This window comes from Varroa destructor, unplaced genomic scaffold (assembly GCF_002443255.2).
Source record: "Varroa destructor unplaced genomic scaffold, Vdes_3.0 BEIS01000003.1, whole genome shotgun sequence".
Lineage (NCBI taxonomy): Eukaryota > Metazoa > Arthropoda > Arachnida > Mesostigmata > Varroidae > Varroa > Varroa destructor.
In genome coordinates, this window is record NW_019211456.1 from 31,490,174 (window position 1) to 31,515,909 (window position 25,736).

The 25,736-nt window shown below is 39.3% G+C and overlaps 2 protein-coding genes and 1 long non-coding RNA gene across 7 annotated transcripts in view; 2 read left to right on the forward strand and 1 right to left on the reverse strand.

The window, feature by feature from the left end:
• Ltn1 (E3 ubiquitin-protein ligase listerin) overlaps window positions 1-2,176 on the forward strand; it is a 17,184-nt gene extending 15,008 nt beyond the window's left edge. The window contains exon 32 of the transcript XR_015323093.1: window positions 1,566-2,176. The gene's annotated coding sequence lies outside the window, so the exon portion shown is untranslated. The remainder of the gene's footprint in view (window positions 1-1,565) is intronic.
• Window positions 1,185-24,980, reverse strand: LOC111248337 (uncharacterized). 5 transcript variants are annotated; one of them, XM_086982679.1, is made up of 8 exons: window positions 24,844-24,980; window positions 19,762-19,914; window positions 10,721-10,742; window positions 3,553-3,688; window positions 2,871-2,993; window positions 2,296-2,435; window positions 1,810-1,916; window positions 1,185-1,660 (listed from the first exon to the last, which is right to left on the reverse strand). In XM_086982679.1, exons 2-8 carry the CDS (start codon window positions 19,817-19,819, stop codon window positions 1,566-1,568), a joined length of 681 nt encoding a protein of 226 aa, XP_086838805.1. In that variant the 5' UTR covers window positions 19,820-19,914; window positions 24,844-24,980; the 3' UTR covers window positions 1,185-1,565. The 5 variants fall into 5 exon arrangements, with proteins under 5 accessions (XP_086838805.1, XP_022656246.1, XP_022656247.1 ...); XM_022800511.2 differs by lacking the exons at window positions 10,721-10,742; window positions 24,844-24,980 and having other exon boundaries at window positions 19,762-19,913; XM_022800512.2 differs by lacking the exons at window positions 10,721-10,742; window positions 19,762-19,914; window positions 24,844-24,980 and adding an exon at window positions 9,194-9,699.
• Window positions 11,011-18,559, forward strand: LOC147756816 (uncharacterized). The gene is made up of 3 exons (XR_015323095.1): window positions 11,011-11,276; window positions 13,768-13,935; window positions 16,092-18,559. It is a non-coding gene; the product is annotated as an uncharacterized LOC147756816 (long non-coding RNA).
• Window positions 24,981-25,736: the final 756 nt, after the last annotated feature.

Here is a 25,736-nt window from a genome sequence, read left to right on the forward strand (position 1 = left end):
TATATATTTATTTATTTATTTGACATCAAACAGAGTCAACACACTTAGATAACAGTCTGTGATAACATATAAGCTTAGCAGCAAGAACACTCAGAGTAGTAGGACAGTCCTTGTAGCGGATGTTCTACAGAACCTTTCAATGAGCACGTCTCGGATAAAGTCGATCTATATACAATTTTTACATCAGGACCCATTGAGCGTGGTCCTTCACAACGCCAAGCCGTTTTCGAGTCAATATCCCGTGTTTTATTTCCTCGAAAATAGCAGTTCGTAGTTTTCGCAGTATCCATTTGACTCACCTGATTGTATTGTATCATATGTTGAATTTGTGTCATTTTGTTTTAATTCGAAATTCTGCCTACATCAAAATCAGATTTGGTGTGTAATGAAACAGTTTCCGATTTCCCCTAAATCTTAGCCTTATTCTGGTTTAAATAATTGTTTCGTTGAGAGTTGTCCGGTCATGATGTACAGGATGGTGTATTCAAATTGGAAAAGTTTTAGCGCAAAAAAATTTAGCATCTATCTGCTATTTTTAACACCAGACGAAGGCAACAAACTTGCCATCATAGCGAACAACAGTGCGTAGTTTTCGGAATCTGATTTAAGGTTAGCATTAGCCTAAATTAGATTATACAATTTCTTCGCGCTGAATGAGTTCCCGAAATTGTTTTTTATGAGGTACACTGGAAATTAGAAATAAATATACAAGGTTTGAAAATTAATCAAAATGGTTCAAAAAGCGATTTTTGATGCATCTGGGGTACTGATATAGAATTTAACTTAAATTTAAATTAAAATGGGAGATATTAATTAGGTCGTCTTCGCGCGTTTTTGGCTGTTTTGAGCTCTTGCGTTTCCTATGACGAAAAAGTACGAGTTCGTACATAGGTCGAATTTTCATAACTTCGGCTACTAGCTTGTCAACGGACAAAATGACATTATTTTACATTCTATAAGGACTAGTTCGGCGTACTTTTACGCCATTTGTTATCTTAAACCACTAACATCATTCTAGTTGGTCATGATCGGTCAACGTTGCTTGATCGTTGGCAATAAATTCTATCATACATTCAGTAAGCTATGTATTCAGTACACTTGTCTGCGATAGTCTATGAATGTTTTTACCAATGTAGTTATGGTCAACTAGATTTTGTTTTAGATTAGGAACAAAGACTCTAATGTTGGTTTTTTATCCATTCACTTATGGTAAACAACATTTCATTGTTTATATTTCTTCCTGTAACACGTGATTTAGTTATCTACTTTTCGTTCCGCCTAATCGTGTTTTGAAAATTTATTTAAATGTGTCTCCTCACTTAGACTTCTAGTTAAGCCAATTTGACATGTTTAATTCGATTAGATATGAATTCCTATAGGGATAAGGGTTTGCACTGAATGTTTCCTTATGGCATAAGAGTCTTCAACCGAATCTGTCTTTGCCGAATTCTGCCATTTTGGATACTTGTGATCATAGAATATTTTATTTATTGTTCGTTGTTGGAACCCTACGGGATTAATAACAATATGCTGATTATTTGCGGGTCTGAATGTTGCTCTTTAAGCTATTCCTCTTCATCGTGGGCCATACTTCCGGCGGAATGGAAACTGCGTCGCTCGTAATCGGCGATTGGTCCAGATCCTAGGGCAACATGTTCATCTACGCGAAAACAAATTGTCGGCACGACGAAAGCATTGATATTGTAACTTTAATATAAAGATGTTAAATTCATATAATACTTTGAAAGTATTGATAAACATTCCAAGTTCGCTTGCATATTGCTTCAAGATAAAATTCGTGGTCTTTACCTTCAGACGGGTCTCCAATACGGTTGTCTTTAGTGACGGTTTTGGCATTGTACGAGTAGGAACCCGTTGAGCGAATATATGGGTCTGCGTTTTCCTTAGCATAGCTCCTGAATAGAGTCGAAGGTATAAAGATAAGCGGACCATGAGATAGAGCTGTATGTATCCAACAGAAAGCAATTTATTGTCATCACCATCTTGCCAAATGTGCTATAGTTTTTTAATTATTATACACAAGCAGGATGACCATCATCAACCGGTGGAGCATTTGATGCTTTTGTGTCTAAACTAAGCACAAAAGTATAATTTGTGTTAGTATTGAATAAAGCTTTCATTGTGTCTTTAGGTTTATAACAATGAGATCTTCGAAGTTTCTGTTGTTACTACTCATTATTAGCTACTCTAACGTACTTAGCGCATATTAGAGTCAGAGCGGTAGTGCTTGTTGGATGGTATTGCATTGCATATTTAAGCATGCTTGCTACTTACTTATACTTCCCGGAACTTGCGGCTTTTACGTATTCTCCTACAGGTTTCTTGCGATAGGTGCGCTTTTCCTCAATCTCCAACTCGTCGTAGTCTTTGGGTACAATCTTCTTACGCTTATTGATCTTAGGCGCATCGATTACCTAACGTAGAATTATCACTGTCTTTAAACACCGCGAAAAAGTTCTTTGGATGCACCAAAATCGAGTGGCCTACATGCTTCGTTAATTTTAAAATTAGTTCTACATCAGATTTTGTTTCTATTATACAGTGTTTATCAATAACTAGAAGCTCGCTTGGCTAATGCCTCGTTTGTGCTTGCAAAAATTCAACGTGTTCCACCTGTCACAACCCAACCTTTTTTATAGGTTGTCACCCAACAAAAGCGGCGCCCTTATTTCAAAGACGACCAAGATCAAGAAGTTTATTTCCAGCCAGATAGTCTCTATTGTCACTCAGAGAAGTTTACTACTATAGTTGGCTATCACCTTTATCCCACTTGATCAAAAAATAGTTTGATGCTTTGAGTCGCCTTACGGTGTTCGTTAAATGTAAGAGATCATTTTGCACTCCAATACCTTAAGTCCACCGCTGGATAACGCTCGGGGCCGTCCGATCTCAAACGAAATGCGCGGTCGCGGCCTACTCGATTGCTTCGCTTCGCCAGTACGGTGATGATCTACAACATGCTCCTCAACGACCTAATATAAACAAGATGGTGAAGTGATGAATAGTGTGCCACGCGCGCGTTTACAAATATGTGAAAACATCAAAGTAATCATAAGAGTTCGCCAGATGGCACTCCTAAGTTGAAATAACATTTCTAGACTAACTCGATCCGCCCGCATCTTTTAAATATAGTAAACTGATATTTTTTCAACTCAGTCAAATTTGAATTTTGTCAATTGCTGAAAGGCATGTAAAACGGTAGATTATCTATTGTCGAGTATGAATCGCGATCTCATACCATGGATTAGCCGAGCGTCGCTGACACTGTTCGATTTGACATAATTTTCTCGTAACTTGTGCTATCGAGCATACTAACTATGGTGGGTCATTTAGTCCTTAATTTAAAGAAAAATGTAGCCTTACAATAGCTTAATATTACAAACAACATAAACAAAATTGTATGCCATAATTTTTCTTATTTGATTAGTCTTACGGCTGATGAAGTTTGCTAAGTTAAGGTTAGAGAGTTACGCGCGATTCCAGCTCCCATTGTCCAATAAAAATGTAATCGAGTGATCTTTCGATGGTCACCTCTTCTTCTTCATCGTAGTGATGATGGTGGTGATGGGTTGTCTTCTTTGGGTGTCTTCTGGTCTTGATAACAGCGTCCATCCCAAGCTTAATTCCATGACCGTGGCTCAGTGGTTGAACGCCAATGTTGATCACGCTGTTGTGTTAGAAGATCATAACAACAGATAACGACAGATATTAGGAATCGTTGTTAGATCTGTAAATATATGAGATATTAAATTATACCATTTGAGTGTCGATTTTAACAGCAGTGTACTTGTCAAAGGGCCAAGCTGTATATACATATATATACGTATGCGTGTGTGTTGTTGTTGCTGCCGCACGAACTTTTACAAAACGACGATTTTTAGCATCGTTAAACATTTCTGTTTTTACTAAAATTTTTATTTGTGCTATTGCAAAATTAGTCAAGATTACAAATTCGAATTGTAGTGCCCTCATGAGTTTTGTTAAAATGGCGTAGCGTTTATTTTCCTCTCGACCGGCTGGGTGAACCGACAATGTGACTAACGATCGTCGGTCATTATTGAATTTCTTATAAAATACTTCACATTTATTTTTGCTGCTTACGTGGACAGCAACGTCACGCAGTCGCCACCAACAGCATCTTACTTCCACCGTTATAACTATTAGCACGGCAGGACCTCGGTACTTCCGGATCGTCGATAGACTAATGGAAAATCACGCTCATTGCTAAAGCACCGCGGATTCTTTGTCTGACCTTTGAAATGTCTGTGTTTTGCCGTTATGGTGCGTACAAGATGGCACGCACCTCGATTATGTCTATCGTTTGTTAGTGAACCGTAAGCCAGCTGAATCGCTGAACGTAATCATTAAAACGAAGATTTTTTAATGACGAGTTGAATGCGACGTCAATTGAAAAGAGAAAAATAGGGAAAGAATCTGCGCATAATGTTGTCTCTACTAGCTTTTTTTAACATTAAGACTAGGTTAAAAAGTAGCGATTTAATCTAAAATAAACGTTCGCCTGGCTAAATCGAATGCTAAATATAGACATTATTTTGTGATTAGCAACCTACGATTCGGGCAATTCACAACATTTATTTGTTATTATAATGGATGGTGTGAATAAGATCTACCCTACTACTGCTACTTTAATAGGAACCAAACAGACGTAACATGTCGATTCATATACAATCGATCTTAGGAACGTAGTGTTTTTTTTTTTATTATTCTATAGCTACAAATGTAAACATCCTTCAAGCAAATGAATTTTAAGAGCAGTGTTTCACTGGCATTTACCATCAGGACAATAAGGGCTTGATTCGTTACCGATTCGTAGGACCTTATTGATTCTTAGCCATGCGAAATGCTGCTCTAGCTGCTTAATTAGTGTGCTTAATAAAGCAGATTGATGAATTTAAAACAGATGTCAAGTACGCTGAAAGTCTCAGCAGGCCTAAATTGGAAACAATCTATTGCTTTAGTCAATGGCAGTGTGCACTCGTGAGTGCGCTAAAATCCAAGCATGCGCTATCTCTGATTCGAATTTCGAAGCCCCGTTAATCAAAAAGGTTTCCTTAGTTTCTGGTTGTTGCCCTAGAGGGCTCCGGTCACAGACAAACGTAAATGTTTAAAATATGTAGAGCGCCACCTATATTTTTCTATATACGCCGGTTTAGCATTGTATCGGATGGCTAGGTCCTAGCACGAAACGAAGCCTGTCTATGCCCGAGTTCGAACCTACACTACACAGTACTACAACTAGCAACCCAATACGCTCCCCACAAAGCTACCATAGCGACCATGCCCTCCATCTACATACGTATCTGTAGCCTGTAGGATGTTCATGACAACCCACAGTGCCAAAGCAGAGATTCATTTCTATTAAATCCGAGTTCAGTGTAATCTTAGCACTTCATTAATTCATTTGTCATTACTATTTTAGGTATATTATAAGATCAGCTATCAAGATACACCAAAAACGGTGGTAAGCTACTCTTGTACCGTTCAATCTGCTTACAGTGCATAACCTGGTAAGCCTGTATTAGACAGAAGAAACGTAAGCACTCTTGAACCTTTTACACTGCTTATAGTCATATACCCATCGAGACCTGTATATTGTTATAGCGACCTGTATTTTGTGCTTTTTCCCAACCAGACGGCATATACCCTCGGTGCGCTTAGCGACCCAAGGAGCAGGTTGCATAGAAGCGCCGCACAGCGCAGACTTGGCGAATCCCCAGCGGCCGCGTGCATGCTTTATGCCCATAGTTGCAACAATTTAGCAGCAAAACCCGTAGTGGAAGAAATAACTCTAGGCAGAATGAAGCTAATTCCTCTACCTGAACGGAACGGTAAAAGTCGTGCGTACCACGGCCTCAGAGATGGCACTGACGAGCGATGAGAGAGTTCATAAGGAAAAATCTCGTTGATTAGGATCGTAACGTGACGGCTGATCAATTACACATTACCGCCAACGAAATTAAGCTACGTATCTACCAAAAGTGTGCGCAACGTTTACGCACCCAATTGGTTCATTTTGAGAAGTGCTGGTTTACTGATGATTCTGGAACGAAGAAAGCGGATATTTAAAAAGAACACGAATATGAACAGGTTTACTATAGCAAGTTGGGCAGGATTGAAGTGTTCGTGGACGGTCGACTTAGGAGACCAAATCCCAGAGAGCATCCCCAAAACCCGAAAGAATGAAGGTGACACGATCGAGGAGAATGACAGTTAGCTCAATAATTAAACAGAAGTCGAGGATCCTATTGGATCGGATTTACGGGTGCTCCAGGTAACACCCACAAGCAAACACATAAATGACTGCTGTCGTAGGCGATGGTATGACCATACAATCACCAAGAAGTAGCATACCAGCGAGGTAGGTCTTAATATTACCCTATTCGGCCATGAGATTTATAGCCGGTGGTTGCTCGTTCAGTGTCATCAATTCACTGCAACAGTGACTTTAAACGACCTGGTTTCTATGAGCCCATGCGTCAGCGGTACGCTAACTGGGATAAAAGTAACCAATCCGACTTAACCGATACGCGCAATAATTGCAACGAGTTCATAACATAATATTAATCAATTACCAGAATTGGTCGATGATCCCTGCGGAGGTTAGTCAAAAGCAAACAAAGTGCCATCAGCAATCGGCCCACACAAAGTTAAGCTTCAAAAGGGACAAAGTTAAGAGAACCGAAGACAATTGAGAAAAGTCAAATGGAAGAAGTGCATTTTTGAGAAGAATCTCCCGCGGAGACTGATTTATTTGATGGAGATGGTGAGCACTTTCAAAAAGCTTGGGAGAAATTCGTGACGAAAGTTCACGATTGAGTAGAGCTTTCCGTACCTGCTAAGCTCGTGCCATTGAAAAATCGATTAATGAACAAAAAAAAAAAAGAGAGAATAACCATCTTGGTCTTTCCTCAAAGGAAAGATCAAGATGGCTGTTATCGATCTTATCGATTATTCAGAGGCCGTTCGTGTGTTAATCGAATGCTTTGGCGACATAGAATACATCGCTACGGATGCTTTTCAGAAGATCATACAATTCACAACAACACAGAACGTCACAGATGTCCACTACCTGAAACTATTAGCAGCTACCATATATCAGGCAATTTCGCTATTAAACACGTTAAGTCTAGAACAGTTAGACCATGCAGGAGTGTTTTATTCTGCTCTTTTGCTACCGGGTGAATCGGTGTTCGGTAAATATATATAAAATATGTATCCGTTCCCTATCCGTATTCTGCAGATTCCTGGGCTACACAGTACACCGTGATAATTATCAAATATAAAACACCGCGAACGCTTGTCCAGCGTAAAATAGTCACCACAGAAAAACGCTTTTCGGATTTTCATTGCACACCAACTTGAGCTGCCAAAACTGCTGATAATGAGTGCATGATGATCTTCGAAACGAGTACACTTGACAATATCAAAATTAACAATATGTACAAAAGTCAAGTGAGAAAAGTGTAAAGTATTGCTGAGATGACAGACAAGCATCAGCTGCCTAAGCCGTGCGCGTTCTATAATGGCGCGCATTGTCACATGGCTCGCACAATGGCTACACTTCTAAACGCAGATATAGGTTGTTTAAAAAAAAGCGGACTATTGTGTTGCAGTTCGCTGTCATAGATGTCAAACTGTTAGTTACATGCAAGCGATACGTCCCAGTCTTCCAATGCCACCCAATAGGAACAGATATAGACGAGAATTCTTGCTATCCAGTCGTTTTGCCTGTGGAGCTCGTTCCGAACAGATTTAAGTCTAATCACTTTGAAAAACTCATGAAGGCCACACTGCCCTGCTAATTACTTGAACTGGAGAACACATTATAGTTACACCGGAAACGTATAAGCTAACAAAGAATGCAGTAAATAAATTTATAGGCACGTTTATAGTAGAGCTTTCATGTCACATGGTCATGACCTGTGATACGCTACAAGAAACGATTTTTCAACTCTAGGGATCCCGTCTAGGGATACCCTCTAGGGATAACAAATATGTCTTGTTACTACTTAATCTATGTTATGGATCAAGACCCAACGATACATTTCACTGCAACACCCAGCGTGATTGCTGGGCTGAATTATTCAGGCTAGCAGAGAAACGCAGTAAATAATAATTGTATATAAAATTATCAGATTAAAGATCCTATGAGTAACTGAATTGGCGCACGCTGATGTAGAACGTTAATACGGGACCAGTAGTTAAACGAAAAAGATCCTGTTGAGAATATATTTGTACATTTACCTATCAAATACAGTTTGACAGTGTGGCAAAACCTAATTGAAACGATTATGGGAATTTTCACAAGTTTTCCCTCAAATGTAATGGCTATAATCAATTAATTCATAAGATTAAATTTCAGATTTAACGCATCTATTGTAGACAAAGTGGGCGAAATAACCCATTGTGCTTGTGTCGAATCTATCGTTCAAAAAAAAAGTATGGCTCTTGATAGTTTGGTAGCAGATTTGCTAACGGCACACAACAATAAAATTCTTTTGCATAAGTATCACTCTATCAGACAGAAAAATTTTATAGCCAGAAAATTGCCTTCTGTAATCTGGCATCTAATGCCAAAGATCGATTTTATGTCAAAACGCGCTAACGATAGAATATTTTCTCTATTTTTATCACCATCTAAGGCGAACAACATCTTCAGGTCTTTCGTTACTGTAAATGGGTGTACGAATTTAAAATCGCACGCTCGTTCAATGCGTTACCACAACACCGTCAAATGGAATCGATTCTACGTCTTGTGTCGGAGGCGGACATGTTGTCGTTGTGAGCATATTCACACCGGTCACTAATTGCGAACTGGGGCAAAGCTACCTCCAGACAGAAGCGGAAGTAGAAACGTACAGGAGTTAGGACGCAAAAAATGTAAGGACCCAAAGGTGCAAACAGGTGAAGAACTGCCATGCTCACGATTCTATACAACCAAAGACGTTAGCACAATGAGCAACCGTGCGCAGAATTTCGCAACACATTATCTTTTTAAAAAAATTCGAACCATTTTTTATAGTAAGTTTTACAGAAACACTGTAAGACGCACCAGACATTATGCACATAAAGGCAACTCGAATATTATCACTGTCCTGTAAAGGAAATGGCAGCAATGCAGGGCACAAAATAACAATGGCTGACTACAAACGTATGCTGTGCTTCGAAGTTCGCTGTTGTTTCTAATGTCGGGTTCATTCTTGTTCGATAATCTCCTTGATTCTGGAACGAAACACGGATTTCTAGATGAGACTTCGGGCTATTCGTAGATTTAACGTTTAAACGACTTCTATAGAGGTGTTAACGTCCGAGGCCGCCTGCCATGATTCTGCATTGCAGTGTTGTCTGAGAGCCGTTTGCCCGTTCATATATTGTCGCGGGGACCGTCGATTGTTCTGTAAAGATCTGTTATCAGTCCAAGTTCATTACAGTATACCCACTCCCCTCGAAGTCATCGACTAAATTTGTCCCCTCGAAGTCATCGACTAAATTTGAAGTTCACACGACGGATGCTTGAATATAACAGCACTCATATGTGTCCCACGTATTGTACAATGCTAAAAGAAAGTGTCTCTACAGTTAACGTTGAAGTTTTCAGGTGAGCGGTTAACGGTTACATAAAGTTCGATGAAACGGTGCAGCTAGATCACAGATGTCCTTGTTGTAATGAAACAGTTGGGGTAAAATGTCCAGTCTCAATGTGTATGCAGTAGCAAATGCTCACGGACAAAGTTGCGCGCCTTTTCTAGACCGTACGAGTCATCCAGACGTCACGGATCTCCAGCCGGCTAACTTCCTCAGTGTAATTGACAGAGAGATGAAAGATGTTGCAAAAGTCGTGTTATCACAACTAATCTTGATGGAGATACTGAAAGTTTAATGGGCTTAGTTGCTTACTCTGTCAGTTTCTTTTCGTAGCCATAACGCGGAGTCAAACCCATCTTTTACGTTATACGAGATGGATGAATTCGATATTTACAACAGGGATGTTTGGCGATATTCTTTAGCTTAAGTAGTATATTGTATCCCTTACCGTCTTGGTTTTTAATACCGAGTAATCAGTCGATTGTTTTACACTTTTCCAATATTGGTTACTATTGTTATGATGGTTCCTCTAGTGCTTAGGACCCATGAATACCATTCTGAAGCTGTATATGGCGGGAAAGGCCATGCGCGGAATAAGAATTTAAACATCAGCGATCGTACGGGTCAATTATCTAGTGGAATATAATGTATTATGAAATAGTGAATCACTTTCACTCAATGTAGCCAATACCGCAACAGCATTCCATTACGAATACGACATAAGATGTCGCAAGCTCGCGTCGTCATGCTCAGTTTATGAGATAGTCTACTGGACTGAATGCTACACGTAGCGAGAACACTGCCTAAATGGACACCACACAGTTAAACCCAGAATACTGTTCCCGTAGTCTGGGCGATTAGCCGGCGGATCGACCAACATCGTTCTGTTTGAGCTGAGATCGTGTCATTGGACCTTATGTCTACGTTATGTGTGGAACTGTATGTTTGAGAAAGCACAATATGACATCACAATGATCCGGCCGTTCGATCCCGTTGGTCAAGGCCAGTCACTCTTGTTAATAACTGTTCTTAACGGTATGGAGAGGTGTTAGACCTCGTAGGAGCTACAGCACGCCGTCATGTAGATACCAACCGCTGGGTCCGATTATCTGAAACTGAAATAAATGCGTTTTGCACGACTTATATGGATAGTTTCATTATATGAACCCTTACAAGAGCTTGAATATAACACCCCAATGTGTACCGGTATTTGTGTTAAACCATTCGGTCGTAAATATAAAAAAATAGCGGTTAAGGTCTTTTAGCTATCTACATGGCACAGGACAACTAACAAGAGGCAAACAGACAAGAAAGAGTGTTGCCACGCTTTCGTTCCACGTCATCAGCCACATTGTTAATCCATTAGCTCCGAAAGAGGTACCACATTAGTTAGAGTGATGAATTACTGCATGTCAGTAAAAAGGAAACAAAAGTTACAATTATCTAAGCGATCGGATTTTGATTCGACAGTTTTAGCTTTCTGTGCAGATCATTTGGTGCTGGACTCGTTTACGGATTATATGTAAAGCGTTACGGTCGTCTACGCATGATCTATCAAATGCGTCCCCATAGTGATCTTGGTGTCGTGACCGTGGCAATACCGTGGATACAAGAGAAGCCATACGATGTAATCAAGACTTGCCTCAGCAGTAAGTACATCGACGGCCATAACCCCCAAATGTTATTCTACTGGTTTGGGATTATTCTAAATCCAAGTAAAGTGGGTTTAATTAGAATTCTTCGATAAACTGTGTTGTACAATGGTGAGGCTTTTTGAGTATTGCAAATGCCTCTCTATGCTTACTTCATGAAGCCTTTACTTAATAAATTTGGTTTGCTAAGCAGTGGATTGTTCTATGTCAGAAACAACATGGATTCGTGAGAGACGTAACTCTTGCATTGAATATGAACTGTGTAGTAGTCTGTAAACCTATGGTGTTCTCCTAAGGGATTATATTTTCTTTATCATGTTTGAATGCTAGTTTCAGCCCTAGCGCATAATTACAGCCAATGATGTGCCCTGAAGCCAGTGACCTAGTATACAGACTACGGCAAAGGCTCAAGCTACCGGTCAAGTCGAATCCGGTTACCTAGATCATTCAAAACAAAAAATATTACTTGTAGCATTAATTGACCAAGTATAATACCTAAACGTGAAACATTTTATCCACTTGAACAATTTCTGTGTTTAATTTTTACATTTTATCCACTTGAACAATTTCTGTGTTTTTTGTCGTAGTCAATCGAGGACGCCTTAGACTGTTTAAATCCATATTTTCGTAGATTTCGTATTTCTATTATGCGGTCTAGCGTGGAACTCTCTGAAAAAATAGTTTAAAGCAATTGGGATCGACATTTAAACAAATAATAATTATAATAATAATAATAAAAGTTAATTACACAATCAATTTTTAAACGAATTGCGTTAAAAATGTTGAGCACTTGAATGTGAGATTGATTTTGTTATTCTAACTACCTCTGCACTGCTTAAAGCACTATAGATTTAAACACGTGTCGCAGGCATTCGTCGCGGCTAAAGGGTCATTTCCCGCGCGATCTTTCAATCCATTTTAATGTATGCACGAACTTATCAGTTAGTGAATTATGAATCGTAATAATATGATCTACTGTCAGATGAGTTGTAGAGATCAAGCGCGGAAATTATACACTGGCGTCTATTGTGGCCCGTAACCTTCAGGGACGGTACAGTTGCGTGTGATACGTTAAGCCAGCCAGATTAGGCTTAATCGTTTTAGACATCCGCATCAATGGTATCCGATATGTGTATAACCAGATTGAGCTTCGTGTATCCGGCGAAAGGACACCTTTATCATCTGTCAGGTCGGCTTTACACATCCTTAGCGCAAAATCTAAAGACTGCACACCACTTTAAGGTATGGCCTATTAGAACGTACCTAGTGTTGAAGTTCCGGGAAAAACGAGCGGAGTGTGGTGTCATCCCTCAGTTCGTGTACAAATCATGTGTGAATTTAAGAAATTCAGAAGGATAAAACTTTTAAGTTGTGTACGGAGTAAAAAAATCAATATGCAATTTTCTGGCGGGTTTTATAAGGCTACATAAGTTATAAGGTGGCTAGGAGGTAAGTTTCGAATCCGAAGGATTATTGTTTCGGGTTGTCAAGAAGGGAACCACACGGGCTTGGTTGCTTGATTGTAGCTCTGGTTCGATCCCCAGCCAAGTTTAGTGATTCTTTCCAACTGATTGAATCCTTAACAGAAATCTCCTCTCCAATTATGGCTAACTCGTATAAATATAATTGTAAACGGTATCCGCAGTACATTAATTCTGCTTTTATTGTAAAACAGGAGAAAATAATGTCCACTACCACAACACGCTGAGAGAAGCCTTATCAAATGTAAACAGAAGATATTCGGTATGTAAATATGAGTAGTCAAATTTGACCTTCCCAGCAGGGGGATGGTTGGCCATTTTTGCGTTCCTAAGTGCTATTTTTATTCTACAGGAACTGGAAGCACTCATTCTTTGTCTTTACATTATTATCAGGAGAGTCCATGTGTCAGCAACGTTATTTTGCGCTTTTTATTACAATAGTAATTTATACCGTACCTGGTGTTTATATCCAGGCCAGGCTTTGCTTTAAGTTCATGAGTTTGATAATAATAATAAATTTTATGTGACCGACAGACTGACTTGTGCGTGATCTTATATATGGCTAAACGACGGGACCGATACAAAAATATATAACGGGTTTGCGCATTTACTGATCAACTCTTCAGGGACGAAACGCGAAAGAACGCATTGGATATTCTGTTCATGATAAGGTTAGGTGATGCTCCCTTACGCTCTTCGTTCCGGGAAAAATGTTTTTGGTCTATCCATAAGATCGGAGACCCAAATCGACCAACGAAACAGCCCTGTTCTACTCCTAGCCGCAGCGTCAATGTATATATTGTGCATCATAACGTTTAACATTAAAGGCAAGCTCCACGTAGTCGATATACCGCCGTAGTGCATCTACATGAACAACCCGTGTCCGATATCGATGTAGATATGCTTCTTCTTTGTCGTGGTAATAGGAAAAAAAAAAAGCGATTTACGTAAACTCTTTGGTGAAGACACAAATAGAGAATGTTCAAGTTGCGCTCTATCACTTTCAGATGGAAGTGGTGGGGAGCGCCTGCAGAAAGAAGGGGTACATCGTAAAAGGACTTCTAGTTGGTTGAAGCTTAGTTTGGTATAATCAGTATTATTATAACTAACTGATGATAACAACGACCAGGCTAGAAGTGCGCAAAAAGGACAAAAGCAGGTTGGCGAATTAAAAGGTCAGTACATGATCCTGTGTATTGCTTTCAGACACTGCAGCATGGATAGCAGGAACGTAGGAAATGATCCTCAGCGCTAAACGCGCGGAGCACCGCTAAATCTGACCTCCCATTTACAGATAGTCCCAGCTTTCAGTTAGATTAGTAGATATAATTAGGTTCGAGCAGTCAGTACGGCCAACATCGGATGAGTGGCTTCTGGTTGGTGATGGTCACTGAGATACAGGGGTGGGATTGTCGATAGCTGTGTTTGAGTGTTGATCATATTGACAGCCGTTCTTCAAATGCTCTACTGTGATCTCCGAAGACGCTAATGTTAGGCCTGACGCAAAGCACACTTGGAATGAGGAGAGAATGCTAGCAAAGGTCGATACAAGAACATTAGTAAAGGGAGAGCCTCAGTTAAGTTACTATGATAGAAAACACAAGTAAAATGAATGCGGGCAAGGAAACTGAAGGCTAACCAGACCCATTATGATTCATACCAATTAGCTGAACCCGTCTTAAAAACGCACGGATGGTTTATAGATCCGGAATCATATATTAGCTTTTGAAACAATTATTTACCGAAGTAAAAATACACATTGGAGTCGTGTCTATTCAATCAGATTCACGCTAACCTATGCTTTCAAACGTTGTGCGCTAAGATCACTTGTACCAAACGAAGCTGGCCTATACGTTAGCACGTTTGCAATGTTCGTGACCATGCGGCTTCGGCATGATCAGTCTCCGTGAATACGTGCTGCAGGTAAATGTGGGATACGTTTAATCCATACTACGACATTGCATTCGGTGCGAATATACAAGTGAATTTCATGATTCATCAAAAGCATGTATGAGGTAGTCGTACCGGATTTATGGTCTGAAGCGATCGCTAGTTCAACGTTTCGAAATTCTGTTGGATAGATGATGTGTTTAGAGCTTTTGGGAGAACGTCGCCCGAGCAGAACGTTCACGCTTCGTGTTCCCTTACTGATACTTCACGTGTTTCAGTCTGTGAAGTGTTTGGATTAGTGTGAAGCTCCGCGTGTTGAAGAGCGCTGCTCGTGTATTTACTAGTGTAACATTCATGTTAAATACAAGTAAAAAGAGATAAAAAAGAAAAGAGGGTTAACATGCTTCTGGACACCCAAATGCAAAGTCTGAACTCTACGGGAAAGCAGTTTTTGTTCTCACTCGAATCCGTAGCAGAAACAGTAACGCTATATCAATTGACGTAAGGGCCAAATAAAAAAGGAACCACATAAATTGACCCACTTTATATCGAATGAAGTATCCAACCAAATTATAGCGTAAACAATGAATGTCGTGTTATCGAATATAATGTTCAATTTACACAATTAAACTCGAAAGTACTACTAAATGCCGACTCGACCGATTCGTGTTCAAGTGCGTCACACAATTCTAGCTTCATATGTGATCAAAATTACTGATCGCCTGTTAACTTAGAGCCAGTGACTAAACAGAACAGTCCTGGGGGTCGTTGGTTCCACGCAGATAAGTAATAAAGCGAGATATGATCGATTTGATGATGATCATGCGTACGGGCCCCCAAGTGAGAACTGAGAAGCTTGACACTTTACAAAAAGGCCAAAAAAACTACCTATCCGAATTGTCATGCCCGTGTGTACTCCTAATAATGCATGCGGATGGCATACGTCAACTGACGGCTTGGTCTATCTATCCTTGGTCTTTTGAAAGTGGCATGCCAAAAAGTTGCTTTAGCCTTCGATACCCCTTGAATGTTAATAACTCTGTACTCGGCTACGCGTGTAACTGGTAGGTTTTTGCAAGCTTCGAAGGGTGGATCCTCGTCTGACTTTTGACATTGTAGGTGTTTTCTTGCTTCAAACAGCAGGTAATGTAACGTTTGTTGTAAAGCGACACGTTTCATATAGTTTTTGTTATAAATTAGTGTACGGCAAATAGTTAGGCGCTATGTGTGCGCGCTTCAGTCGTCATTGGGTCTCATTAATTAATCCCAATCTGGTAGCCAATTGGATCGGTCGTAGAACCGATATATACTGCCGTTTACCTTTATGTTGTTCCAGCTTGTCCACGCAGTGTATGAGGTATCGCAGAGGTTGTATACACTTTAGTGTGCATGTATACGTATTTAGTATTGTGTAAACTAAATCAATTAGACTACATTCAAGGTGACTGTCTACGTGAAGTGTATCTTCGTGTGAAGGTCGTTCGTGAAGATGTTGAAATTTCATGTGCCACAATACTGCCGTCATCGAAATACCACCATACATGAATCAATCTGTAGAGATGCCAAATCATCAAAATTGTTATTTAATCATCAGATAAACGTGTTCCGTGTAGGCTCATTCAATTCAAAAACCAAGAGGCCCACTTGTTGGGTTTACTTCGATGTGGACATTGTGTACAATCAGTCATCATGACATAGATATATGACAACGTCCAATGAACTGAAACAAAGCGTTGCGTCAACTTTCGAGTCGCTTCCGAAACTGGTTATCTATTTTTCGGCCGAGACTGTACTTTCAATAATCACACCAAACATAAGCATGCCTACCTTCAATAGTATTGTCTAGATGGCAGCACTGTTAAAAATCGCCAAACCAAGAACTGGTCCTCGGCCATTTTGCGGATCGGATAACTCATTCAAAGCATTAACTTACCCGTGGACGTTTGTGTGCGTCCTTTCTTCGGCCTAACTGGCTCAACTAAGCAATTGTTCGCTAATTTATATATATATATATTATTAATGTTCTTGCTAACAGAGTTAACTTTTTAAGATTTTATCACTACTTTTGCCGGAATTTCTGTACTTGTGTAAATCGATGGCCTACGATTACATTGAAATCACTATGGCCTGTACTATAGCAGAATGTACCTAGATGAAACACAGTTCCCACACGAGAAATATCCATGAGCTATACAACATATGATGATACAGATTACGTAAGTGATACGTATATAATTAAAATTTGTAATTTTTATTAGATATAGCATACACTCCAGTTAGAAAGTTCATTAAGTATATCTATGATAAGACAAACAACCCCTCAATTAGCAGCAATCATTAAAAGCATTAAGTGTTCGGGTGTAATGCGCATGGCAGCTTCAAACGATGCTGAGTGGTGCTCGATAGTCTTGTCGCATGTTGACATAGAAAGCCATCTAGAAGCCATAATGCGAGAAAAAACATCAAAAATATCCGCGTAAAACACACATACACGTATATATATACTTCCAAAAAGCACGTGCATCCGCTGGCCAGATGCTATCGCTAAACTTTATTCCTGTACCTTATGGTCTGGTGTTCAATAATATAAGGAGTCTGGCTGGCAGAATTATACGTAGTGAATATATTGAGCGGATTATAAAACCCAGTAGATTCTATTATTGGCATCTGGATTAAAAATAGCATATAAATGTAATAAATAAAAACCGCCATAGTACAGTATTATTTAACTATTTTTTGTGCAGAAATCCAGTTGCTCACACGCATTGGTCTAGGTTAGGTAAACCCTATGTCGGGAGCCAACCATCGACTGGAAAAAAAACAGGAACTGCAGTGCCGGATGTACAACTCGGAAGGTTGATTTTTTACTATTCAAAAACAACGATGTCTCTCATTGCAGATTATTTCCAGTTCATACTGTGAGACCATTGGATCTGCTGATGGAATATATGTTAAGCAGGTAGACCTATATTACTACTGCTTCTTTTTTATAAAGCCTTCTTGTGATTGTATGTAAATAATACGTAAGTAAGTTAATCATACTTGATAGAAGCTCTAATAACCCAATAACACCTTTTGTGTTCAACCAGTCGATACATTTCCGTGTAGGTGAAGACATCCTTTTAAAGGATTTGGGATCCAAAGATACGTAATGGGAATGCCCTGTAATTATATTGTTTGAGGACTTTCGTTGCAGATCGCCTAGGACTCATGAAGAAATGATATAGCGATACCGTTTGATCACGTAAGAAATAAATCAGGCTAGTGTGTACTCTCTGAGTATGCCATCATCACAGAGCGTAGGATATATACGGTAGTTAACGAGCTGGTGACTGAAGATCCTAATGGTGATTTCAAAATTGCTAACAATGGCAGGCCGGGTGTATGGGATGTATTAGTAACCTTATGTGTTTTCATTTAGATATATAAGTAGGATAGTAGATTAGACACAGATTCACGGTCTGACGGGTGCTGAACAATAAACGTTGTTTTGAGTGTGTAACGACGTTGATGGGAAAACGAAGACAACTATTTTAGGCGTTAAAATTCATTATCCATGAAACATCAAATTAAAGTTATTTGTTAAAAAAAATCCATCGTGTTTGAGGGAACAACGATTAATGTTTTGTTTTTCTAACTTAGACGGGATAGCCTAGATACTTCCAAGACATCAAGACACTAAAATGTTTCATGGTAATTTCAAAGATTTTCGATACGTCGATTTACAATATGGTGCCCGAAGTAACGCAATCCTTTTTGATTCCATTGTTTCATATTTGCTATCACATTCTAAGTAGAATTCGCCTATTAAAAAACAGGTAGATATTATAGGGACCAGACCTTTCACGCAGCTGAAATGCCCGCTAACACACACATGTATATGTAAATGGACTAAATTATCCAGGCATAATAGGCATTTCGATGTTTGTATATATGCGAGCGGTCGTTTAGACACAGTGACCAAGAATCGCGTCTGGCTGCAAAATATTGCCTCGCTTTTCCATTATAATAAAGGCTAGTTGCGAAGCAGATGTTTTCGTATTTTGGGCGTAATGGATGTAAATGTTGTAAACAACATCGTTTTGACTGCAACAATTGTAATCATGCGATAAAATATGATAGAGGACACTGAATTTTTCAAAGCTATATTTCTGGGCGGGCAACTAAAAATATTCGAATCGATATTGAAACTGAAAAAAGCCCTTGATGAAATCAGGTCAAAAATAGATCCTATCTCTTCGTAACCCTCATTGATAAGAGGCTAGCGGTAACAAATGGCTTCGGGTTGTGCTGATCGCCGGGGGCAGTTATCCGTTCCGTTGAGCGACTCTAAGGCGACGACTGTCTCTTGATCATTGCTATTATTACCATCATCATGCATGGTGCGATGATGGAAAAACATGAGGCAAATATTTTTGTTATTATTATGATTATTTTTACGACTATCCAAATATTACATAACGCCAAGACGTGACTGAAACCAATCGGGCATACGGCCCTCACAGATGACAAAATAACTGACTTTGCTTATTATGTGTTTGGTTATTCAGGTCGTTATTATAATTTAACTAGCCGTTTCGATGTTGTGAAGATTATCCAGTTACTTTATGCTTCACAAATTGTGAGATGACTTAGCAGGAAAACAGATTTGAATAGAGAGTTCTTAACCTGCAGGCTGTTCAAAGGTGGATAGTTAAAAAAAAAAAGCATGTACAAAACAATGCTGCATCGTGTATAATAGACATAGTAATTTCCGCTTGCAAAGTCTCGATGGAAACGATAAGCAAACTTTGGCACAGGGCAACGGTGATGATGGAGAAGGTTATCAACTAACCTAGCTGTCTTTCTTGAAAATGCTCTACTTCTCTGTTTCAAATGTCTTTGATTTCCTTGTCCTTAAAAATATCATCTGCCTAATTGAGATCTTAATTTGTGTTCATAGTTTTCATATATTGAAATAACGCTTTGTTGTCATTTTTTTTATTAACGATAAGACCCGAATTTCTTTATTTAGCCGAGCAAAAATAATTACAGTGCGTAGTATTTATACGCTTAAATGAAATAAAGACAATTTTATGGACAACATAGCCGATAATCTGACGGATACTTACGGCCTTTCGAATAGGTGATGTATAGTTTGCGTGAGGGTTGCGAGGATTCCACCATCATGAGCTCTAGCCAGTGGTACCATTTCAAGTACCTGCAGCGACGCAAGGCAAGCCAGTATAGCGGACAAGTACCGACCGCACGATTTTGTCATCAGTCTGAAAATTTTACCACTGAGTCAATAAAGCTTATAGGTATTCGAGTGACTAATGCCCACTTGAATTAGACTATTGTGCTATTTATTTTGCAAGTAAGTACATTTAACTATTACAAAAATTGTTTACTGTCAAAATGTGAGACGTCTCGTGAGACTCTATTAGGGTTTGTTATCGATAAAAGGTAATCAGACATTACGCCTATTTTAACCTATCGTATCTGGATGCTAGCATCTGAATAAAAGGCTTCTCCGGGAACTTTGTGGTACCAGATACTACAAAGCACTCTCTTCAGCGTTTACTAGAAGTTCAAGATTCAAATCCGAGTATTCTCGTATGCGAACGCTTATAGGTGGATAGCTACCGAAGTGGAACTAGATACAGCCTGAAAAAACTTTAACAGCCTACTTAGTCTACAACAAAAAACATGTGTGTACACAGAGTACAGCAAAAGTCACCCGACAGTTTAAAAGAAGCTTTCCTGAAAGCTTGAGGTTCTTTACTATATTTTTTGTTTTTTTTACTTTCATTCTGACGCTCTTCTCTCCTGCTACTTCGTCAGATACAAACTGAAGATCCTCGAATTGCCAAGTGAATTTTTTGGAAATTTCTGAATGATTGTTACTGCATAGGAGGCCCGCTAATGAACCACATGGACTATATATGAGTAGTGCCTGTAAAGTGGTTTTGCTATAAATTTTATGTGCGTAGAACTCCTCCTTAGCGATATGCTTAACGAGGAGTACAAAATCGCGATTCGGGATAACTGTTTTACTTTTTGCGACAAATTCAATAGGAAATTAGTTGTAACTTATCTGAAAACTTTGTTGTACCTAAAAAGGTCTTTAATATTCGCTAGGGAGAATTGCCACGCATGAATTAGTTGAATAGTCGCTGAATCTATGTTGTCGGGGTTGGCTCCGGGTGGCTAATGGGCATACCCTGCAAATGTGTCCATGATTGCCGTAACCAACAAGCACATTGCCACGATGCTTCAAATCTTGAATTTAGCAAGAAATTATTACCATATAATAATACTGAGGTAAATAAGGAATGAAGGAAAAATAAGGTATTATTAAGGTTAATATCTACTTGTATGGGTGCCATGTCGTTTCATAGGTCTGTTAGAAAAAAAAAGCAAAACCATCTTCTTTTTTAGACTCTTAATGGAGCCAAGTCCTTGACGCTATATCTAAAACCAAGTAATTCCGAAGACTTGTTTACTAATTGTGCTAAATCGAAGAATCCCACCCTGTCGATAACATACAACATCTACTGACACAATGTTTGTTTTGGAATATCGAAAATGAGCTGATGATGAAAACAAACATCGCCTAATCCACACTGAGCTTAGCGTCACGTTTTTAATACCATGAACAAGTGCATCAATAGCAAAAAAAAAATAGATCCCTATATGATTTTTCAACACCCTTAAACTTAGATTATTTTTTTTATTTGTTATGAATGCGCATTAATGACACCATTCTTCAAACATTAGTGAGTTTCCCAAATTTAATCTCATAAAAAAAATCTCTGTCCTTTCTGTACACCACGAGTAACAAATTGGTAATATTATGGATCTCTCGCGTCCCATCAACCGCTACCGAAATCGATCTAGCATTTCTGCCCTGTGGTCCTACCGCTATCGCAGGAAAGGCAAGCGACATCGGGGAGTTAGTTATGAGTCTGAACGGAGAACGTCAGCGTCAAATCAGGCGAACAAGCTGTGAGACGCCGAAACGGTAGTTGCTTTCCGATACACCATAACGGCGCTTGCGTCAACGGCGTTCACACGGACGACTTCGCTATGGACATTCACGTGTAAAGGGCTCTCTGTACCGGTTTCAGTTTGATTTCCGGTGCTCGTGCGCGTAAGTAAGAAAGAACACGCGTGCTGAGCTCCTACCTGATAATAGTACTTGTAAAAAAAAACCCGTGGTGAATACAGTTTTTAACTATATTGGCGACGCTTTAGGTTCATGCTGCCCTGCCTGTATCAATATTCGCGCTCACTTAACTACATTATGTAACGAGCATTGCTTAGAGATGCGGTGTACTTGAAAATGAAGCCGAAGGAATAACCCACGGTAACTGGGTTTGGTCATTATTACTCCCCACAATTGGCTGTTTATTGTTTACGTTGTCACGATGCGAGCATAAACAAATGACCTGTAATCCATGATCACGTAACGTAGTTTGTAACTATGCCGCTGATTTTTACCTAAGAAATATAAATATGGCTAGTAAGGGGTCTGAAAAATAAAATGAATCGGTAAATTTTAGTTGTGTGCTATGGTGGATGAAAAAAGTTAATTTTGACACTACTCTTAATTCGTTTCAAACTTTTGATTTTCTATGACAAAACCTTGGTGTTCGTATGTAGAAATAACAGATATGATATCGATTTAGTTAGATGCTCAATAGTGTTTACGGCATACAGACAGCCGATAAAGGTCACATTTACAGGTTCAGTTGGGTAGCTCAGTGGAAATAACAATGCATAATGTTATATCAGTGACCTTCCGGTGCCATATTGTTGCTAGATGAGATTGTTATTTGACAGATTATTTTATCTTCTACACACCAATATTAATAATTCAAGATAAGAAGACTTTTTTCAAGGGATCTCTAAAATACGGCTCACTGCGAGCGCCTGCTGATAAGGTAATTATTTTGAAATTTCTATTACCTAGAACAATGCTATACTTGTTTATTCATGTAGATGTTTGTCTCTCATTGACTTGATACACATTGAAGTTGTCTCTTTGGAACTACGTAAACCCGTTTTGCAGTGTCCGTATATTGAACATATTGGAAGCTGCTTTTTGGTCAACCTGTCGGAACACCAAAGAAACTACTAACTGTTTCTATCTACGTACGTATGCCCGCTGAAAAAATCGCCTTTCTTAACGGAGCTGCAATTTCAAAAGCTGTATAGAGCATCATTGAACGACGTGTGCAAACCTTGTTCGACATTCAATAGTAACCTTATCTTATAATGCTTATAGACGTCCACATGAAGCAAAATATTGGGAGTTAGAACTATGGATGAAAGCTATACGCTATATGTACATATAATTAAGTCGTGTGATAAATATGTAATCTGCATGGTTCTTTCGGCAAGAGAAGTTGATTCGACGGAAGTTATGGATGTATGCTTCTAATTTTGACTAGAAATTTCGGTCACAATCAATATACCGACCGTATCGACAATTAAATACACGCCCAACTAGGAACAACGAACGCTTGCCAATTCCAGCCTCGGGATGCCACGTATGTTAGACCATATATATACATATTATGTAGTAGCAACACGCTGGAATGAGCTGCTTCGGTCTGCCGAAGTAACCTGTCGATTTTCATCGAACAAATAAGGGCGTTCGCAATATCTTTATACACCATAAACTATCTATTCATTTAGTGATTATGGCCTGAAATTACCAAAATACATATATCGTGTGCTTTATCCATTTATCAGCACATGTAATCAATCGCATACACAGGCTGGAAGAACTGTTTCTAATAATAGTTCAGTGACGCTCAAAACCGTTCAGTTTTTTTCATTACGAAAATCGGAAACGGTTATAACGTAACCGAAAAACCTCCATCTATGGCTGATAGATTTGATGCTACTGAGACAGATTATTCCCGATAGGTACTCATTTTATAGTTCCACGAAACAGACACTGACACGAGTGTTTTTCCTGTCATGAAGTATCGTAATACGGCTTTACCAAATGGACTTGCTGTCACTTGAATCTCATAAGTGGTCATTTGATCACCAAAACTAGCCTCGCTCTAGGCAGAATGAAACTAACGATCCTAATTCATCCATGAACAAGATGGATGAAGTGATTGATAGGGTACCCTTTTTTAGGCAGAGCTACATGAAGTGAAATCAATTGAATAGGTTCCTTACGACAATAGAGACCGGTTCGATGTCCAATTGGCAATGCAGCGAATTTCAATAACATCCCATTGTAGCCTTAGCTGTTTATCTAGCCCCGTCGTAGGTACAGGTGCATTTCATTGTAAGGATTGCCAACTCTGTAGACCTTCGCTACCGGGAGGAACGGTTGGCCTACCCCTACCGAATAGTGAGAGTTCTGTCAAATTGCTGAAGACTTAGGTGTGGCTATCTTCACAACATTATGATATGTTAAAAGCGTGGCTTCACACAATTATCTGTAGCATATAGTAACCCACGTGTGACCTGCACAGCCGATTTGCTAATAGCTTCCTTTTTGATTTAAAGAGGTAATCGATTGATGACTCCCTGGACACGTAGCTACAGTAAAACAAAGAAACATTTTGAACGTTGTAAGAACTTTTCAGAAAGCGCTGCACTTTTACTGGGTACGCTGCTGTTGTCAGTGGCTTGCAGAATTGTGACCATGGACATCCTGTGCCATCACTAGCCTGGAAGCTAACGAACCTTAAGAAGGCTCTACGCTGCTTTTACACAAAGTTTGTTGTTTCTTTATTCAAATAATGGTACATTTGCAGATTCATAACGAATACAGTTAAACACACGGCTGTGCACAGGAAGTGTGCAGTTTTTTGTACATCGACTTTTCCTGTGCATCCTATGGGGCATTTGATTTAGATTTATGAAGTCTAGTGGCGTAGTGATGTTGTCGTAACATTTTAACTGTCCAAGTTGCGATTTAGTTATTCCAGTAAATTTGCAATATTTAAGATTTCAAACCTACAGGACTATACCCTCCATCAGCATACGACTTGTCACCATACCTGCAAATCTACTCAATCTAACTTAATGTAGATGAGCCGCAATTCAGCGAAGATCCTCACCTTGTTTATCACGGCGCCTAAGATTTACAAAAAAGGAACGGAAAATATTTTTTCTTCCATATCTATCTACAGTTCCATAACTGATATATCACAACTTAACGGATAGGCGTATATCATCACCTGTTTTCGCAACGAGCTCGGCACCGAAGTCTCTTCGTTGACGGCTTTTTGCCTGTGATTACTGCAAGGACATGTTTTAATCTGCTTGACAAATATTTGTATCGTCTGTGGTACTATTATCATTGTGGTACCACAGACGTAACCGTCCTAGTTAGTACCAGATGAGATCAGTGCAACTGAACTGCACTCGATCCATCGTGGTCACTGCCTGTTCCGTCCAATTCGGGGTCGCTACCCGAAGTACTTCGAACGGCCAATTTCATGCAAAAAAAATAATTCCGCTACGATATTAAAGGATCCAACGCCGCTTGACAGGAATTGCATTTGCATCAACGGCTGGCTTATGATACATTCGCTGAGATCATTTTCAAATTTTTATTGGATGAAATATATGCGTACATCCAATAAAACGATCAAAATTAAGCAGCGTCCTATTTTTTTCTTTTTTTTATAATTGCCCCCTGATTATTGACTCAATCGAAATCCGCTGGGTTAATTAGTAATTACCACACCCCCGCACGTTTACAGCAGTATAATCCCAATCAATTTTGTATTAATGCTGCATATCACGCTTTACGCTAATTCAAAACGCATGCGTTTCTATTTGAAACAGAGAATACACTTATGGGACAGTCATTTATCCTTGTGTCTATATGTGCTTTTTGTTCTTAAAAGGAAAAGTCTGTCTTTCCTAGGCGACTGCTAGATACGGTCGAGCTATTCTGGTTTGTGATCTAGCGCGCGCTAATACTCCATCGATCAATGACTTAAATGTGAATTAATATTTAAAAACAAATATATATATATACATGTTTATTATACGACGGTGTGTAAATTAAGTTATTAATCCGCGGCCATAGGCCAAGCTGGATAGGCTTCGCGGCAGTTCTTTA